Raw genomic sequence first — 21,334 nt, forward strand, 5'->3', positions numbered from 1 at the left:
GTTGTGTCCCCGACTTTGAACAAAATCGCCAGACTTTCCAGTGTGCCTCGAGGAGACTGGACGGTCGTCCCTTTATTAAGAAGGCCTCGGATGCGTGATCTTCAAGAATATCAGTGACAGAGAAAAAAACCCGGGCAGCTTATGTTCTATGTTTTAACAGCGGAGCTGTTTAGGTCAACCATTGTTGGGTACTGAGCGAGCATTAAAATATCATCGTCATGAGCCGTCACGTGCTATGTTTTCCCTGTGCTTCATCATATGCCTTGCTTCCAGAACGCGTGTGCCGATTTGTCTGGCGTAGAGTGGATCAACTCTCATGAGCGAGAGAACACTATTACAAAGACAGAGGGAAAGAGAAACAGGGAAATAGAGAGAAATGAATAGAATACAAAAAATTATAAAGACAAAAAGAAATAGATAGATAAGTATACATAATGACACGCAAAAAATAGATAGAAAAATCGAAAGCAAGACAGAAAGAGATAGGGATAAAGACTGACAAAGAGATAGAAAGAAAGGGGAAGCGATAAATAGAGAGAGTGAAAGAATGAGAAAAAACGGAACGCTAAAATAGCGAGAAATAAATCGAGAGAAAAGCACTGAAATGTAAATAAAAATAGACAAGAAACAGATTAAAAACAGAAAAAAAGAAGAGAAAAATGAGCAGAGACAACCATGTCCGCCCAGGTCTTCACTTCTTTGAGCATAGCGCCACCGGAGTGAAGCCGCCTTAATTTTTTGTTATAGGGGCCTATTTTACAAAACGGAAAGACGTTCATGGAATAAACCATGTCATTTCGTACATTATACTGATACAGCAGGGCTGGGAAGTATCGCAATACAAGCTTATCGCGACGAAATCTTAGGTACGCTTCTGAGTCTTAGTACTTCTGTAACGAGCTACAATGGGAAAAGTGACTTGTATTTGAGATATGGAATAATTTTCGGGCTCCGGCTTTTGGCGCATGGGCAGTTGAAGTCGCCAACAACTGGAGCGAAAATCGTTCCGTTTTAATTTTAATTCCATTCAAGTCGTACCCACTTATTAAAATAACGAAGTACCGTGAAAATTTTATTGTTATAACCAATTATTTCTATAAACGGGTTGCGCAAAAGAGAGAGAGAGAGAGAGAGAGAGAGAGAGAGAGAGAGAGAGAGAGAGAGAGAGAGAGAGAGACGACAGGCTTTTGTGAGAAAGCTATGATATCAGATGGGATATGCCAAGAAACTTGAGCGATGAGAATAATTTTTTGGACATGCTTGGAAATTCAGATGCTTTCATGGGACTTCCACAGGCCATATAAAGCCAATTTATGACATCTGAAGATGTGAACGCTGAAGCCCTTGAGGTCTCAACGTTTTGCTCAAATTGCTTGTGCGAAGCAGCAGCCACCGCCGCTCCCACGCCACAGTGATTTTGAATTAGCTTTGCCGCAATAATAGTCGTTGTGCGGTGAAACATGTCAAAAATTTGAAGTGGTGCTGGGGTGTGGGGGTTGCCACAGGCTTAGTTGCAGCGCGTAGCCAGAAATTTTGTTCGGGGGGGGGGGGGGGTGCACCTTCTTGATTTCGGACAGGGCATTCTCTTAAAATGGCCATTTTTTGCTGTCTACACCACAGCGAAAAAATTCGAGGAGAGGGGAGGTGGGGGCACGGGCCCACCTCTGTAATCAGTGGCATGAATTTCTTATTTCCTTCTTTCTTTCCAAGGATTTCACGTTCTATAACCTTCCAGCATGAACACACAGCAGCAGCTATAAGTCATTGTAATAACCGGTAATGCGGCATGCGGGCATTGCAGTAAGCGGGTTATTCCTCCTTCGAAAACACGCAGAAGCTTATCATTGTTATATCCGGTATATTGTTAAAACCAGCGTTGTTATAAGTGTGTTCAACGGCATATGTAATCGTTTATCTATGTTCTTGCCTCGGCGATTCGAGATACTTTTCTTCCCTCTTTGCGGAAGTATCTCCGAAGCATCCCGTTACGTTAAGGACAAATGTACGAGTATAAGCATCGCAGAATAACTTTTCTGCCTTGTTCTGAGATGCTGCATAGAGCACAGAACGCCTTAAATGGCTCCATTTATTTTTTTTCAACTCTTCACTTTTCCTCCCTCTTAAAAATTGCAGTGGTCTTGTGTATAGTGTTGCTGCATAACAATGCAAACTCCGTGCGTGTGCTTGTGTGCGCATGTGCGTGGACTCGTGTTAAATAGTTCCTCTGGCTTTGAAGAAAAAAATCGGTAAACAATGCTTACGTGCTCGAGCTAGAAAGCCTTCATGTGCGCTAAGGCACAAGAAGGTTTCTAGCTCGAGGCGACGTTCCGACAAGTGTAATTCTCTTCCTCAAGGTTGGAACCTATTTCGGTTACATGTACCCCTTCTTGCCTTTTTTTATTTAAATTTCCTGTGGCTTTGTCGTTCTTCACTCAACATAAAGTCACTATGAGAGGCGCCTCTGGCATGCACATATTGCACGAGCGCTATGCAGATTCGAACGCACAACTTTTCAAAGCTTTCGGCAATACCGTGCTGAGATTAAAATTCAGGAGTGAAGCTGTCGGAAAAGTACACGCGGTCCCTTGCCAATACTGGAGCGAATCTTGATTTGCTCAAACCAGATGTGTGCGTGCGTGTGTGTGTGTGTGTGTGTGTGTGTGTGTGTGTGTGTGTGTGTGTGTGTGTGTGTGTGTGTTTGTGTGTGTGTGTGTGTGTGTGTGTGTCACGCGCCGCTTATTTGTTAGTTATGATAGTTGTATGTTAGTGTCTTTGTGGTTCGCGCTTATTTTGTGCTCAACAATCTATTTCCTGTTATTCTTAAGCTGCTTTCTTTTTTGTCAATATTGCCGATCTGCCGCCGAAAATCTCGTACTTTCGCAGCTCATAAACAATCGACGCGTTCGTCGCTGCGTGCGTTCCCCCAATGCCCCGATGCTCTGGAACCGATCGTCGTGCTCTATACCCTCTCCCCCCCCCCCCCCTGTCACTTCGCCTTTTCGCCTGGAACCAATCTATCCACGAGAACGCGGCTACTGAGCCCTTTGATTGATTCCCGTATCCTGCTCACCACGCGGCTGCCAGCGGTAAACAGGACATTGCTTGAGGGACCGCACCTGTCAATCAGCGCACTTTAGTCATAGGCGAGCATTTGCTCCGATATGGGATACGTAGTTTCGCTGCAACGGACCCCCACCCCGTACACCATGACATTCTGGCTCGAACCAGACTAAAAGACACTTTGCAAAGAACGTAGTGACTGAAAATGAAACGTCGACGGGTTTTTCACCGGAGCTGAAAATGTTGCATGTGTGGAGTAAAACTGTCAGAGTACTTGCAAAACGTTCCTATTTGGTCGTCGTACTTCGACATTTTTTACAGCTGAAGCGCGAAAAGGTGTACAGCGGTCTAAGAGAACAACGAGGACGAGCGCTTGTCCTCGTTGTTTTCTTGGTCAGTTGTATACCTTTTCGCGCTTCAACTGTAATCAAAAACAAAAAAAAACAAAAAAAAAACATGGCATGTCAACTAACCCGCTCGCAAACTTTGCCTCGGTATATATATATATATATATATATATATATATATATATATATATATATATATATATATATATATATATATATATATATATATATATATATATTGTTACGTTTGAAAGAAACTGATAGACGTTGAAAGGGGCCGTTTATTAGATCGTGAGGTATAAGCCGGTAAGACTAGGTTGGTGACAAGTTACAAACAAAACGAGTGAGCTAAGACAGCGAGACGTGACGCGGTTCAGGCTAAAATTACTGTAAAGTGTTAATGAAGGATAATAATTCACGGATCCCCCCCTCCCCCTAAGGTTTCTGCTGCCAACATGGTTTTGCGCTACCTCTGGGGTTGTAGGCATTGAAAGCTTTTCGCATCCCCGGTCGGTTTTACTAGTGAGTTCCGGACCAAACCACCTGTCACAAAGCGACAATGTCACGTGTAATTACGACATCCTTTCACGTCGCATTGTGGGACGTCGTAGCGACGTCAAGGTGATGATACCCTTTGTGGTAACGTCGGATGTCCCAGGATGAGGTAATCGCGTTATGGTGATTTACGCATCACTCGTGTTCACGCCAACGGCCACTTTGTGCATTTGATGAGGCGTCGAAGGATTTCGGCACAATGACCAGCTCCTCCAACGCCACACCGTCTGCGTAATGCTTCGCCTCCACGCAAGGTCGTCCAGAGACAGAGCTTGCTTAGACTCGAGTCACAGCGCTTCTGCATCTATTGACGAAATAATTCTTTCTTGCTTCTCTAGCGCCATTTTCAGTGTTGATCTGTTTTTTTTTTCGCATGATAGCAGAATAATGTAAACAGTGCTCTCTTACTCATACTTGCATCGATGTCACGCTGTCACTCTTGATTGCGATCGGGTCTGATCTGGGTCAAATTTCTTCATTTAAATTAGTTTTTTTTTTGTGCAAGCTGTAGAAATGAGCCAATCAATGTTGAAAAGTTCGATCCCGATACGGGCATAATCTCGATCAGCAGTGCGCAGTTTTGCAACGTTATTATATTAATACCAGACGACTCACCTCATGACAATGTTGGGAATGAAGCGGTACATGTAGATGTGGCCGTAATCTGACAGCTCTTGCACGAACTCCGGCGCAAGTGTAGCATGCAGCCTCGCAGGGAAGTACCGCAGCGCATTCTTGATGGCTGTCTAAAAAATAATAAAAATGAACAAGATGCACAATGAAACGCATTTCTGAAACCACCACTGTTCTAGCTTTATTTATCGTGTGTTACGGTTATATTTGATTCGAGTATGAATGTTTTCTTATTAATGTGATAGCAATTATATGGACACTCTCGGCTGGGGATAATCTCGCCGTGGGGAGAATTGTACGCCTTGGTCTTCTGCCGGAACAATTGTGTTGTAGTTGCCGGGCGCACAAAGGTCACTACACTCGTTACACAGTCTCCGTTTGCGAAAAAGGCGCACTTTTCAGACCCAGCGAAGTAACAATTGGAACACATAATTGCGTTCATCTGTACCTGTGAGGGCGTTTCGCGCGTCATTTGTGTGTGAGCAACGTGGGGCACGTTTCGGTCTGCTTGCCGTTTTTCGCGTGTCATTACAATTTGTTGCTATCGAATTCATTGCTTCGCCTTTGCGGCAAAGCTGTGACTTTGTTTCCCCTTTTATACATACGCAGAGGAAAGCGATATGAAAGCAACTTCGTAGAAATGTAGATGGGTCCATACCTCCAGGCGTAAGCAGGAAAAGCAATAGGGTACAAATTGAAGGCTTCGCACATAGTTGTAAGAATGCACAGATGTGAAAGCACTGTCTTCTATTTGGTGGGGGAGGGCGAATTTGTTTTTGCTTCATAGCACTGATGTTCATGAGAACACGAACGAGTGAAGACTCCATCGACACTCCGCGTTTAAGAATTTTTCATCTTTTCCTGATAGGTCTTCATCGGTATCTCTTTGTCCTTAACATTATTATGAAAGGTGTTCAACAAAGCAGTCAACTGCACATAAATTGCAGACACTGTGCAGAAAGGCTTAAAAAATGCAGGGCGAGGGGTCCGCTCTTCATTTCCCCACTTCCCTCCTGCCTCTTACTTTCGGAAAGAATTTTTGGCTTTGCGACTGCCTCCGGGGTGTGGAGGAACTGAATACTTTTGTATACTCACAAAGTTGTTAAGAGAGAGTGAGATGAGGGGGGAAAGTGAAGAAGGTTAACAATTTTATATCGAATTTGCTACCCTGCACAAAGGACATGATGTTTATACTAATATATGATAATACGTGGAAATTTACGTGCCAAAAACATGGTAAGATTGTGAGGCATGCCGCAGTGGAGGGCTCGGGAAATTTTTAACATGTAGTGTTCTTTAACGTGCATTGGCATTGCACAGTGCACGGGCCTCTACCATCTCGCCTCGATCGAAATTCGACCACCGCAGTCGGAACCGAACCTGCGGACAGCTGCTGAGCGCCGTAACCACTGCACAACCGTGGCGGATGTGGTTTATATTTCGGTATACGAAAATTAGGGAGGGAGCATTGGGTACATTGGGCTTTAAATTTGGCAGTGTTGTATGGAACGGCGTTCCAATGAACGATGTTCCAGGAACTAGATACTTTTTCGGGGCAACAAAGGAACGCCAAACGAAGATCGGTGGAACTGTAACGGTAATGCGTTACGCTTACGTGGAAACGGCAGAGAGAAGGTCGTTCCTTCTGTTAACGTTCCTTGGAATTGAACAGGTGCGCGCATGCAGCACATAATGCAGAACAGGGCAGAGTGGTGCCTGCGTGAGGTGCGACAATCTGCCGCTCACCTGTCACTATCACGCACTTCCTGGCGCAGGGAAGTGCGTGATGTTGAGACTGGCTACGTGTGGGAAGGACATCTAATTACATTTCCTATTAGTATGATCCAGTCTAAGAGCAATCAAGGGAAGTTCTGGAATGTGGAAGTGCTGGCACACCTACCTTGGAGAATTTTCACTTGACATTCGATAATGATAAGGCTGCCGCCAGGAATGGGCGCACTATTTTTAACCTTGGTGACTTTCCTGGAGGGCCAACTCATAAATGGCTTGTGTGTGTGTGTGTTTGCGTGCGTGCGTATTCTGGGTGTTCTGCAACACATTTATGTGACCTTGTCGGCATAGTCGAGGCACCTGCATGTGCTTCCGTGGTGTCTTCGAAATGGGCGGATGATCGTGCTCACAGAGGAACCAGTCACAATGCCTTAGACACAGAAAGTGAGTAAAGCACTGATGTGCTAATTAACCACTGTAGTCTTGCGCATTGACTTCCCGCTGCGCATAAATGGCCTTGGGTGCCAACGTAACTGCGGTGGGAAAGCTACACTTTGTAATTCTATCCCCTGGAAGTGAGCCTCCTTGTCGCGTGCAGTGTACGTTTCGGTCGTTCATGTATATTTTATGTTCACGCGCTGGCGGACTGCAAAGCTTCGACCTAGTTCTTGGGTGTGTTTTCCTCGCCGCGTGTACTTTAGCTGCTCCATGGCTCAATCGCTCCTTTAGTATCTCGAAGGCAATGGCATATCAGATGGTCGATGTCTTCTTTGGTGCAGCAGACGTCGCATTCCGCATTGTCGGTCAATCCGGTGAGGGTTCTATATGCTTTTGTGAAGGCAACCCCCAACCAAAGGCGACAAAGAAGTAAAGCTTCACGTCGACGAAGTCCGGATGGAGGTCGAAGTTCCAGTCGAGGGTTTATTTGGTATAGTCTCGTATGTCTTATGCTTGGGGTGTTCCACTCCTGCAGACTCAGACTACGTGCCAGGTGACGAAGTTGCTTTGCAGCGTCAGTCCTTGACAAAGGAATCGGGAGGGTGTGTTCTTCTTGGTGCGATGTGCGAGCCGCGTTGTCTCTGAAAGACAGAAGCTTTCGGACGCATTGTGACAATTGGACGATCGGCCACTCTCTGTGCAGATGCTACTGGAACACCGTCATCACCTTTCGTCGGCTCAAAAAGCAGTCAAAGCTGTCTTGTGCTTTTTGAGGACTACAGGCCTACGTGACCACTTTTAACTTTTGTGTAGTGCCACCGCTGCATACGCGCCAGCCGATTGAGTGACAATCCTCCTTTTTTCTCTCTATCTCTCTTTCTCTTCTCTTTCCTCTCTCTTTCTCATCTTTATGCCCCCTTCCTATTCCCCCAGCGTAGGGTAGCAAACCGGGCATGTGCCTGGTTAACCTCCCTGCCTTCCCTCTTGTTGTTTATCCCCCTCCCCCCCCCCCCTAGTATCTCGAATACATGCCGTCGGCTGCTATCAATAATTATGTCTTTTGGCACCCCGGTGCGTGGATGGTATGGAAGAGGACTGAAACGTGATGGAAGCTGGTGCCGCATTGGTACATATCCGGTGCCTCCGATGGCTGCGATGGCAAGGCATCTGTTTAACATGCCAGTTATTTCCGTGATTATCTGTCTACAATTTATATTGTCATTCATTTCAACAGCCACCGTACTGATACCGACTGTCATGCCATAAGCAATCGACGTACATCCAGCGATACATTCTTGTGGCACCTGCTGAGCCTGCCTTCGCCCCTACTACCTTGATATACTTTGTTCCTATTTGTGTACAACATGGCGGAACCCTAAAGCGCTTGAAAAAACGGCTCTTCAACATTGCCAACGGATTCTTGGCGACAAAACAAGGCATGTCTGTCATAACGTCGGGGTGGGACCCTTGGTAAGCGCGAACAAGGGACTTGCATCTTGGACATAGATATATGCACACTGCAATATTGAATCAGCACTCATCAAACTCCTACGCATTGTTCCTTTCGGTACGGTTTCCTGTGAATGGAACCTATTTATATATTGGTACAAGTGTGGGAATTTCTATCTGAAGAAAACTTTGATTACTTTTCAGCTTGGCCTGCAAGAGTAGAACGCATAAAAGGCTCCGAGTGTGGCGCCTCATCAGTTGCTAGCGTGACTTCGGTTCTCGGTGCATCCTTCAACTAGACCGCTGAGAAACAATCGTTAGCACGCGTAAGACTCGCCGTTTTAAACTATCTTAGAAGAGCCACTGCAAGTACAGTTGCGAAGTGCCCGCTACGCCGTATTTCTTCCTTTTTGCAAATCAGGGAAGAACCACTGTATGGGTCGGTTCTTCAAACGCGAATCTACGCAGCTGTTGACTTCGTCTGAACGCTTTGTAATGGGTGGACCTTTAAAACACCCACTCATTGCGACATTCTTATGTGTTGACGCCTGGCATGGTTGTACGCTCCTGTCACGCAACAGTATATGCGTAGAAGACTTGTCTAGTAACGTCATATGTGTATTTTTTTTTCGAAGCAGTTTCAAGTAACTACCTGACTGTTTGGCAGAACGTCAGCTGCTAGCTATACGTAAGAGGCTTGGGTTGAATTCGCACTGGAACTGCTTTTTAATACCTATTTATTTGTAGTTGCATCAAATTTCCACTTATGCGTAACCCCCTTATGCGCAACCAACCATGCCGATGCCGACACCAGAATTTAAGCGATACAAGCTCTTTAACACTATCGAGTTAATATCTGAAGTGCAGTATTCTGACTGCACATTTGAAGGCTACTTTATAAAGTGCCATAGGTGTTGCAGTTGTAATAGACGGGCACCAAAGTTGCACTTAGACATACGTGTAGTATGAGTGGTGACGTCTAAAAAGTTCATCTAGGATCGTTTCCTTACACTACTTCTGTCTATATATAACCTGCTGCTGCTGATGTTAAATTTGTAAAGTGTACGTGGAGGTAAATGAAAATTAAATGTTTCACTTGAATTGGCCTCTACATCATGTAGCAATATATTACAATCAAAAGATGAAATGTAATGGTAATTGAACCACACATTTCAACTTTTGAAAGGTAACTATAACAAGTTCCTTGTGAATTTAGGGAACTTGAAACGGACACTCGTTCCGAAATTGGGAAGGAATGAGTACAATTAACACTGACATTCGTGTGCACACCGTCTCTATTGGTCGACGATGTCGCTAGGGGTCAATTTCAGAACTTCAGTCTGCCATCGCATGAGAAATGCGTGTGAAGTCGGCAAAGAAGTGAACAAACTCTGCGGGAGTAGCCTCACGAAGGCGCGTCGATATTTAAGAGCGTAGCACTTAACAACCGGTCATATAAATTTACTATTTCGTGTCGATGGTAAAGCAGTGGTCAATACAGTCCTAAAACAAGGTTAACGGTGCAAAAAACCAGTGCAAAATGAGCTAACACAGCTTCAAATATTACAAAATGCAGAAATAACCAAGAATGTATCGCAACAACTCGCCTGAAGCCCCGATAAACGGCTCTGATGCCCGCGTCACGCAACAGAGGGCGCCAGCACCATGCATGGCGAGCGTGTGATTGTCAAGGTGGTCGTTGGGAAGTGTTTATGTTTAGAAGAAGGAAAAGAAGAAAAAAAGTGAGCCCCGCAACTGTCTGCATGAGGGTGCGACACCTCAGCAGTAGCTCACAGAAGATGGGGGTGAGGAGGGATTAAAATGATAGGAATAAAGGTATAGAGAGAAAAGAGAAAGAGAGATGAGAAAAGCCAGAGAGAGCGACGGCAAATCGAGGGGAGGTCCATGGTCGTTGGGTCGCCCGTGCTGCGCGTTTTCTTGGGTTTCGAGGTTTCGAGCGCTGGATGTTTGAACGGTATACCAAGACGTTCAAAAGAATTGCATTTGTGCTACACTAACCACAGAAGAGAGCGCAATAAGTTCTATATATACATTAAGCGCTGAATTCAGACTTCGTTGTATACGCTGCGAGTTTCAGGACCTTGTAAATGGGCTTGGAGAGCGCGGAGGGCGACTATAAGAACGCTACTGAAATACATAAAATAGACATATCTGTGTGACCACCTGTATATAGACTGGATGTGCTCCCGCAAGTGTGCACTAATTCGGTCAATTTCTCACTTTTCTTCTGTGTCTCTTTTTGCCCCTTCATCCGTCTCGCACCAGTGCAGGGTAGCAAACCGGCTGTGCGTCTGCTTATGCTTCCTGCCTTTTCTTGCTTCTCTTTCTCTCTCTAAATATTTTTTTAGCAATCATGCAAACAAGATTGCCCGAATCTTTGTCAACCGAGTGTTGTCGTTCCCTCATTGACGTTGCCTTCCTTCTTCTGAAGAACAAACACATTTACCATATAACCTTGGTGGCCTAATAACTCCGCAGTCTTCGTTCCCACAGAAAACTTCAAAGCGCCGATGTGCTGCAAAGACAGCAGCTATACCGGTCGTCTGTTCGAGACAAATCGATGATCTCATCATCGACAGAGAGCGTTCCTTCGGGAACGGTAAACGTGAAGCGATTAATCATCCTCTGACGGGGGCGCTGGTCGCGACGCCGTCCTCTCAGGGAACCGAGAGTTTGATGAATTGCTGGGTGATTCGACTGCTGACCCGCAGGTCACGGAATTGAATCCCGCAATCGAATCCATTTTAAAGGAAGGCAAAAATGCTTGAAGATCTGCGGCTTAGATTTGGGTGCACATTAAAGAGCCCCAGGTAGTCGAAATTTTTGGAACCCTTCACTATGCCGTCTCTCATAATCATATGGTCGTTTTGTGATGTTAAACCACAACAATTACTAATTTTGTTGGGCTAGGTCTGGCGGATCATGCATTCGGACGAGATGCCGCTGAAACGCTCGATGGGTTTGTCGTCCTTAGCCGAAACTAGAATAATGAGAACTTAACGTGACATCCGTGCAACCAGCCCATCAAGATTGTGCAGTGAATTGATTGAATGTTTGGAGATATCGGCAATTTACAGTATGATATCTACTCGCAACTACTGAGATCAGTCAACGGAAGCAGGGAAGTTTATTGCGTGCTGGTATGAAAGGACCGTGGTACTATAGTAACATCAGTTCAGGCATGTTCAGTTGAGTACAACTGCACCGCGCAGAAGTTTGTGTTTAGACAAAAGTGTTTAACGATTTTGAGTACTTTGCACTCCACTATGGGTGAGCAGTGTGTTTAGAAAAAGGTGTTAACGATTTAGAGTACTTGGTGTTCTACTATGGGAGAGCATGAAGCCGTCCCGCAGACGAACTGAGAACAATGTCACGAACGATGAGAATGTTTCATATGTGTTTAGAAAAAGTGGTTAACGATTTAGAGTACTAGGTACTCTACTATGGGAGAGCATAAAGCCGTCCCGAGCAAGGCCTTATGCCTCGCTGAAACGAGTGCAAAAAGAAGTACGGCTAAAGGAGGTGGGGGGGGGGGGGGGGTTAGAAAAAGTGAGTAACGATTTAGAGTACTACTACTATGGGAGAGCTTAAAGCCGTCCCGAGGGCGTTAACGTAACGCCGAAAGTAAGTTAATGTCACATCATTACCTCTAAAAAAGAAGCGATTGATGAGGCTTCATGCATTGGTGGAACCAACTGCACGAATTTGTGGCTACCCTCAGCAATCGGTATAACATTCGTGGTTTCTCTGGGTATGCCTGTGATTTTTCGAAATGTTTTTCAATTGTGATCTGGTGCGTCACAATGCTGTTTAATTTTTCTTTTGCAATTGTGTGTCTGCTTTGTAACCTTTATACGTGTACCAGAAAGCAGCAGGCGTAGACATGTGAAATTATCAGAGAGTTTTTGTGAAGAGGGCCTAGTGGAATATCGAGCTCAGCCACATACATCAAGGGCACCCCTAGGTTGCTTAGAAAGAGCGGCTGAGCGTGTCAGCGTTTAGCGGGATCCAAGTGCACATGCGCAATACGCTACACCGCCCATGCTGTGTAGCGTGTTCGCACGCCGTTTCCCCCGTGTTTTCGAGGCTTTCGTAGCGACGTAATGCATGGCGGCGGTTTCGGAAGCCCTCTTCGAATTGAAATTTCTCGTTGATATTGGAGGATTCCCCTTGTTCGCAGCAAACAGCTGTGTAAAGTACCTTTTCTTGTCTTTAGGCAACTTCGATGACGCAGTTTTGCGGGTGACTTAGCGATGTTGCCCGTGTAATAATAATAATAATAATAATAATAATAATAATAATAATAATAATAATAATAATAATAATAATAATATGGCGTTCAGCACCAACTCGTCTAACCAGAAAGTTCATTGAAGCAATATTACCGGGGTTTTACACGTCAAAACCATGATACGGATTTAAACCATGTGGTGTTTATCATGCATTGACATTGCACAACACTCAGGCCTCTAACATTTCACCTGCTTCGAAAGGTGAACGCTGCGACCGGGATTCAAGCCGCGAACTTCGGGTCAGCAGGCGTGCAACTGTATGCCGCCGAGGCAAACGAATTTTATTTATTTTTTGTACAAATAATGCAACCACCCTCAGTGTGGGAGACCTTGTCTCCGAGGAGATCGAGTTGGGATCGCGCGGCACGCCACAAGGGTCAGTGATAACGCCCACCCTGTTCAACCTTGTCATGGTCGGGTTGTCCAAGAGGCTCTCATGTATCGAAGGCATTAACCATACAATTTACGCGGACGATATTACCATTTGGTGCACAGGTGGCAGCGACGAGCAAGTCGAGCGCTCCCTGCAGGAGGCCATAGACACCACGGAAGATTACCTTCGTCCCACAGGCCTCAGGTGTTCCCCAAGCAAGTCCGAGCTCCTCCTCTACCAACCCACTAGGCGAGGGCCCAAGCCCAAAAACTGGCAGCCGATCTCGAAGAGTGATATCAAGCTCTACACCGGAGATGGCAGCGCAATACCCAGAGTAGACTCCATTCGGGTCCTCGGCATGACCATCGAGTCCAATGGTTCCAACGGCAAGACTATACTCAAGCTCGCCGCCAAGACGGATAACGCGGTTCGGCTGGTTCGGCGGGTGGCCAACCGCTACCAAGGCCTCAAGGAAGACAACCTAATCCGCCTGGTCAATGCCTTTGTGCTCTGCCACTTTTCATATGTCGCGGCCATGCACAATTGGCAGCGTGCCGAGCGTGACAAGATCAACGTCTTGCTCAGAAAGATTACGAAGCGGGCCCTCGGTATCCCGATCAGGTCGCGCACCAAGCGCCTGATCCAGCTCGGAGTACACAATACGTTGGAGGAGATTGCCGAAGCGCAGGAGCGGGCCCAGCTCGCGCGCCTTTCGAGCTCCCAGACCGGCAGACATATACTCCGAGAGCTCGGTCACTCTCCGGCTGAAGTGGACGAGATGATGAGACAGGTGCCCCGTGAGATTCGCGACCTCATCACCGTGGCACGGATACCGAGGAATGTCCATCCCGAGCATAATCGTGGTAGGTGACGGGCTAGAGCTGCCACTCTTCTCAAGCAGATTCACAGTGAGGAGCACGGCGTCAGCTTTGTCGACGCGGCAGCGTACCGTGGGAGCCGCGCCTTCTCCGCAGTCGTCGTCGACTCCAAACAGCAAGTCACCAACTGCGCATCGGTTCACACTGAAGATCTGACGATTGCCGAGCAAGTGGTCATCGCCCTGGCCATCCTGGAAGGTGAAAGGGAGGTCATCTATAGTGACTCTAGGTCAGCTATTCGCGCTTTCGAGCACGGTGTAATCTCCAAGAAAGCCCTGCGCGTGCTCCAGAGTGGTGGCCGCGACGGCATCAAGCACCACGTACTGATCTGGTTTCCTACACATGTTGGACAGGTCCAAGGCGCTCCCCCCAACCTCAACGAGTCTGCCCACGAGGCCGCGCTAACCCACCGCGCCGGTTCCGGGCAACGATTCGGGGCCAACAGGGTTGCGGAAAACAGGGACGCGCCTGCCACGTACAACGAAATAACAAAACATTTTTACCTCGCGCGGAGACTATATCCACTCCCTCATCCAAATCTTAATAGGCCACAGGCCCTTACGCTCAGACTACTGCAGACCGATACGTACCCTAACCTGAGATCTCTTCACGCTATTTATCCGGACGTGTTCCCCGATGACGCTTGCCCCGCATGTGGGGATGTATCCACGCTGGCGCACATGCTCTGGGAGTGCAAGGCAATGTACACTAACCCCAACACTACATCGGTCAGGTGGGAGGTGGCCCTACGCAGCTCCCTCCTGGCCGACCAACTTTGGGCCGTCCAGCAGGCCCGCGGAGCGGCCGATAGGCTTGGCCTAAAGGTCCCGACGTGGGAGTCGCCCGCTGCGCGCTGACGAGCGCCTTGCAGGACCTCAATAAAGTTTCGCAACCAAAATAATTCAACATATTTGAGTGGCCAGTGCCCAGCTTACCAAAAGACGGGGTTGAAGCGATCCCTCATTCATGGCCGCCTGCGTCCGGGGCTTAGCCACAAATTCGTTTTAAGAAGAGGGGTAGGGGTGCACCTTTTTGGGGGCGAAGCTCCCTATGCCGTGGGTCGTGCGTCCGCGACGTATGTAGTAGCCGTCGTAGTAGTACGTAGCCAACTCCACGGCCGGACTAGAGGAGCTGCACGTGCGCGCCCTTTTCAATTGCGAAGGAAACCCGCGCACATTAATCATAAATAAAAAGATGGTTGTTTCTGATGGAATAACTTACAGAGACGAGTATTGGTGACCCAATCTCCAATGAAATTTGCTTTGAATTTGATGCTTACAAAAAAATGGCTGATCCCATGTACAGTGGGAATCGATGATATGGGAAGCACGAATGAGAAATGTCGATATGTCACTTTAAAATCAGCACAACGTTACGAGGTCAAAGTAAACGATGCCGTACATGACTTTCGTGTCATGATTATCATGTTTGGATGTGTCGCTTACCTTCGTAATCTATTCACACCACGTGATACCAAATTTAGTATATGTGGAGCTAGCGAAACGGCCGCGAGCACGCTATGAGCGTGGTATGTTGTCATGTTCTTACATGACACGACTGTCAGATTATCATGTTTGCACCAGTCATATAATTCGTCATTCATTGACGTCACGTAACACCCAAAATGGTATATGTGGAGCTAGCAAAACGGCCGCGAGTGCATCATGAAGGGCCCAATGTACTCCCACGTAACGCTGACACGCGCGCACGCTATAGGCACAGCGACGCTACATTAGCAAAACGTGAGCACTCTATATTCTGACGCCAGGCACGACCAGCGTCCGTCGGCGCGGCCCGACGTCAACCGGTGCGAAATGCGATATCCTGCATTTCGCGCCGATGCGTTACCCAGACAACACTGCGTCTTCCTCTTTTCGCGACGGAGGGACGCCAGACGCGCTAAAACGCGCATGCGTCAATGGAACGAAGCGCGGCGCGCACCTGCTAGTATGTGGCAAGACTGGCGCCTGGCGTGGCAACGCCGGTGTGACGCGACGAAATGTATTGGCGCCTTGACCGTGGCATGCAGTCATGTTCTTATCTCATGATTATCATGTATCGCATCTCATGATTATCATGTTTGCACCAGTCACATATCTTCGTCATCCATTGACGTCACGTAATACAAAATTTTGGCATATGTGACGGTAGCGAAACGGCCGCGAGCGCATCATGAGTGTGGGACGTAATCATTATGTTACATGACGCGCATGTCGTGATCATCATGTTTGGACGTGTCATTTGACTATGTTGTCCGTTCGCGTCACGTAATACCGAGTTTCGTACATGTGAAGCTAGCGAAATGGTCGCGAATGCATCATGAGCCTAGCTTGTAGTCATGTTGTTACATGACACGGGTCTCACGTTTATCATATTTTCACCATTATCATACATTTGCCATCCATTCACGGCCCGTTATACCAAATATGGTATAAGTGAAGCTAGCGATATGGCTGCCAGCACATCATGAGCGTGGCATGTAGTCATGTTTTTACACGACACGCATGTCCAGATTATCATGTTTGCACCAGTCACATACCTTCATCATTTATTCATTCACGTATGTAATACCAAATTTGGTATGCGTGACGCTAGCGAAACGGCCGCGAGCGCATCATGAACGTAACATGTAGTCATGTTGTTACATGACACGCATGTCATGATTTTCATGTTAGGGTCTGTCGCTTGTGTTCGCCATGCAATCGTGCCATACAATACCAGTTTTGCAACATTCCATGTGAACGAAACCACCGCAGGAGCTGCAGGACCATTAAACGTAAATCATGACATTCATAACATACATGTCATGATTTTCATGTTATTACTGGTCAAATGTTATTCATACAATCATGTAATGCCATACCAAGTTTGGTATCGATCCCATTATCGAAACGGTCAGGAGAGCTAAAAGTTGTAGGCGGCTAGATAGATAGATAGATAGATAGATAGATAGATAGATAGATAGATAGATAGATAGATAGATAGATAGATAGATAGATAGATAGATAGATAGATAGATAGATAGATAGATAGATAGATAGATAGATAGATAGATAGATAGATAGATAGATAGATAGATAGATAGATAGATACGCTCAAAGTCGCCGAAGTTCGCTAAGAAATGCTTCGCATTTAAAATTCAACATATTTGAGTGGCCAGCGCCCAGCTTACCAAAAGACGGGGGTGAAAATGTGCGCTAGATAGATAGATAGATAGATAGATAGATAGATAGATAGATAGATAGATAGATAGATAGATAGATAGATAGATAGATAGATAGATAGATAGATAGATAGATAGATAGATAGATAGATAGATAGATAGATAGATAGATAGATAGATAGATAGATAGATAGATAGATAGATAGATAGATAGATAGATAGATAGATAGATAGATAGATAGATAGATAGATAGATAGATAGATAGATAGATAGATAGATAGATACGCTCAAAGTCGCCGAAGTTCGCTAAGAAATGCTTCGCATTTAAAATTCAACATATTTGAGTGGCCAGCGCCCAGCTTACCAAAAGACGGGGGTGAAAATGTGCGCCGGTTGTTGAAGAGATCCCTCATTCATAGCCGCAAATTTGTTTTCAGAAGAGGGGGGGGGGGGGTGCACCTTTTTGGGGACGAGGCTCCCTATACCGGGTCGTGCGTCCGCGATGTATGTTACAGTAGTCGTCGTAGTAGTAGGCCGCCACCTCCACGGCCGGACTAGAGGAGCGGCACGCGCTCACCCTTTTCAATTGAGGAGGAAACTTGCGCACGTTAATCATAAATAAAAAGATGATTGTTTCTGATGGAATAACTTACAGAGACGAGTATTGGTGGCCTAATCTTCAATGAAATGCGCCTTGAATTTGATGATTACTAAAGAAAACGAGTATCAGAAGGACGCACTTTGAGCACTATCTGACCAGAACGTGTTGCCACGTTGAACTCGCTGGGTGTAACATCCTTGGTTTCAGCAAGGTTAGCGAGGGTTGGGTCGCAGTGCCATGAATATAGTGATCTAGTATATCGCCATGGACTAGAGGCGGTGAAAGGTGGGAAGTAAACACGAAGCGCAGGCCGCAAGAAAGTGCGCGAGTGCCACCTCTCATTTATTCCTTGGAATGTCCGCTGGAGGACGGTACTTCTATATGCTGAATGGAGTTACTGTATATGCTACCTTTAGATAGCAGAGTTGCTCCACTATTTTCCGGGCGCCGCTCACCCGGCTTTTGACGATTCGAGCAACGCTATTTGTCTCGCGCCATCACGTGGTCATAGGTGGTTCAAATCCACTGCGGAGAAGCCAACACTACGCAGACGACGCTGATGCTTCGCAGTGTTATTAGCGTGCTGGTGCCATTCGCACAGACACCGAGTGCGTCCGTCACAGACTCTGGGTGTGTCTTTCACAGACACTGGGCGCGTCTCAATGGCGGTGTCGCCCCTCCTTCTTCAGCGTCTCGGCGCCTGCAAAAGGCCGGTGCATCTAGCGTCGGAGGCTTCCAGGCCACGTTCCGTACATACGTTGTAAATATGAATTTTTTGTTTCCTTCTGGCTGCATTTCGCCTTGCCACAGCCTGGATGCTCCCTGCCCGGCGTTGGCCCTCGCGACACGCTACCAAAGAGACAGTTGGAGCCTCTTCTCCTCGTAACAGCAGATTCCGGGCAGACCAAGCGTGGTTGACATCAGCTGTTGTTGTTATTTTCGCCATGCTTCTTCGGTACTGTACCCATGCTGCTTGTTGATCGCGAAAAAAGTGGTAGCAGGTATTCTGCGTTGAATTGTACTACGTACAGCTTATGTGATTAGACGTGGGTTGTCTTATTAGATTATTGTTCGGTGTGCCAGGAGTACACGCTCGGCTTAATTCTTTTTATCTACAAGAAAAAAAGTGAATAATTTTCCAAAAATTCCTTTCTATTAATGCTCACGAGTCCAGGACGGACGAACGAAGACCTAACCAAAACGTGGGAGGCGAAGCTCGCCCTCGAGGACCTGGAAGACCAACAACAACTCGTCGCCAGGGCCAAGAGGGCAGTCGAAGCCAGAGGGTTTCTGGACTAAGGAGCCCTCCCACCTCAGGGTGACACCGGGCATTGCTCGGAGCACTGTTCCAAAAATAAACGTTCGCTTCTCTCTCTCTCTCTCTCTCTCTCTCTCTCTCTCTCTCTCCGGTTCTCATATAACAACTCAAGGCTGTCCAGAGGGCCCACGATGCGGCAGTGAGGCTAGGCCACTCCATCCCTACGTGGGAGTGGTCCGCTATCCTACCCCAATAAAACGGGGGTGGAATCCTTCAGGACCCCAATAAAGTTTTTCATCAATCCATCCATCCATACATCCATCCATTCAAGGCACTGCAAAATTTGCTCTATTTGTCTGACGAGTAAAACACTCAAAATAAAGGGAGAAGTTAAACTAGAACTTTTCAAATCGGCAAAGTGTTATCGATATTGTCACGATGAATAGTCGGCGGCACAACAAAGGAGCCTCGAAGCGAGAAGCAGGAGCAGCGGTTGCTAGTTTTTCCGAAAAAGACGACGTTGGGGCGTCTGCTCTTGTTTCCTTGCGTTTGAACACAGCCTTGCTTATTCTCGCCGCAGCAAAGTCTCGTGTCTTGCTGTTTCTAGGTTGCGACAATGCGGAGTAGCCGAGGCAATATAGACATCAACCTCTCCACAGCAAAACAGTTTGAACAGAACAGATCAGGCAAGGTGCTGCTGCAAGCACGTGAATTTAATGCAGCTTTCAAACCTTCAGCGAAAGGAATGTTCGACGTGACGGGGCTGTTGAACAACGATTCACATCAGCTATCGTGAGCCACGATTGCAACACGAGCTCAATACGAGCGGCCGCCTGTAACGCGGCCATCGCACGGCCACTCTCGGTCTCTATCCCGCTCGATTCAATTGGCCAAGGACCCAACGCGAGGAAAAAATTTCATTCCCAACTGGCCTGATCACGATCAAAAGTGAAGAAATATTTTCATATTTGTAAATGAAAGAAAAAAAACAGCGGAAAAAAAAGACGAAGCGAATGTGTGATCAATATGAATATATACACACTGAAAATCAATATTTCTGTTAATATTGCTTTGGCTAGTATGTAAATATATATATTCCTTTTTGTTAAGCTACCTGATTCTTGGCCAATAGCCCGTGGTGGGTGTGAGCCACAAGTTTAGGATCTACATCTCGCAGGTTCAACGAGTCGACGCACTTTGTTTCATTATCGTGTACCAACAAGGTAAACATAAAATCAGGACTTCAAGGCGTGATCGGAAGAACCGAGTTTTGCTCGTAACTTCTAAAAAAGAAAAAGAAAGCGAAAAATAAACAAAGCAACGTCAGTACTCTGAAGCGCGAGCACTGCTCCTACGCAGGTGGTGAGTGGCTTTCCCGCAAGACTTTTGAACCCAAGATGGCGTACCTTGGCGCAAATCTGCTACCAAAAGGTAGCTTATACAGTAAATTTCACGCTGAATATATGATGAAAAGATGTTAGATTGCGGTACTTGGAGTGTTCACTTGATGGATGGACGGACAGACAGGGAGACAGTTGCACGGACGGATGGACGGACGCAGAGACGGACGCATGGATAGACGCACAGATGGACGGACGCACGAACGGATGCGCGGACGGATGGATGGACGCACAAACGGGCACACGAACGGACAGATGGACGCACGGACAGTCGCACAGACGGACGCACGGATGAATCTAAGCAAGAACTAACGCACTGACGGACGCTTCGCCCCACTCATAATCATGCACTCTGTGGATATGCTGTGATTTTCTACCTCAAGTCACACACGGGCCGGTATATGTGGTCGATTGTGATTTTGGCAGTGTCATTTTGGGGCATAATGAAAAAAAAATTGAGGGGCACACGTGCCTGTTGTGCTATGGCCTGGCTACGCCACTGACCTGCGTAATTAAATTCGATAAAATATTGGTATTCGATTTACGAACATATGCCAAAAGTTTAAGTATAGAATTGTGTTTAAATGAATGACGCGCCATAGGCAAGCGTCTCGTCAATGACAAGCGAAGGTCAGGGAATCACCGCTCACCTCAGTCTCATCTGTGGTCAGCGGGACGAGCCTGTCCGGAGCGTGAGCCAGAGCCGGGTTTCTGACTCTGGGTGGAGGCAGTGGGTCCAGTGGCAATCCAGAGCATATTTCCTTAAGCGTGCTCATCTTTCTCTTTTTTTCTTGCAATCTCAGAAAGTGATGAACTCGAACTTGAATTTCGTGTACCGAAGGTCCCACTAGTCTAGTTCTTCCCGTGGCGTCTGGGGTCTTCCTTGGTGAGCAAGAGGACGAAAGTTTTCGAGATGACGGCCTGCCTAGCCTTGGCTGCCTAATCTCTGTCGTTTTACTGCGCGTTCCGTTATCTCCACAAACTGGCCCCCACCAAGGCATCGTTGTCGCCGCCATCCTGCCATATACCCGATCGTGAAACAATTCCCGTCTGGACAAACTGTAAACCCGCTCAGCTGTGAAGACTACCAAATGGGACCTTGCAGAAACGTGGTGTTGTCGCCCGTGGCAATAC

General features: G+C 46.8%; 1 protein-coding gene across 2 annotated transcripts in view; it reads right to left on the bottom strand.

Moving 5' to 3' along the window:
* Positions 1-21,118, bottom strand: part of LOC119174585 (urocanate hydratase) — a 60,794-nt gene extending 39,676 nt beyond the window's left edge. The window contains exons 1-3 of one of the 2 annotated variants that reach the window (XM_075895399.1): positions 20,851-21,118; positions 13,849-13,968; positions 4,578-4,708 (exon numbers count right to left, since the gene is read on the bottom strand). In XM_075895399.1, the coding sequence (XP_075751514.1) occupies positions 4,578-4,708; positions 13,849-13,968; positions 20,851-20,976 (377 nt within the window). In that variant the 5' untranslated portion in view covers positions 20,977-21,118. The remainder of the gene's footprint in view (positions 1-4,577; positions 4,709-13,848; positions 13,969-20,850) is intronic. The other variant, XM_037425569.2, reaches the window with a different exon arrangement.
* Positions 21,119-21,334: the final 216 nt, after the last annotated feature.

This window comes from Rhipicephalus microplus, chromosome 5 (genome assembly GCF_043290135.1).
Source record: "Rhipicephalus microplus isolate Deutch F79 chromosome 5, USDA_Rmic, whole genome shotgun sequence".
NCBI classification, from domain to species: domain Eukaryota; kingdom Metazoa; phylum Arthropoda; class Arachnida; order Ixodida; family Ixodidae; genus Rhipicephalus; species Rhipicephalus microplus.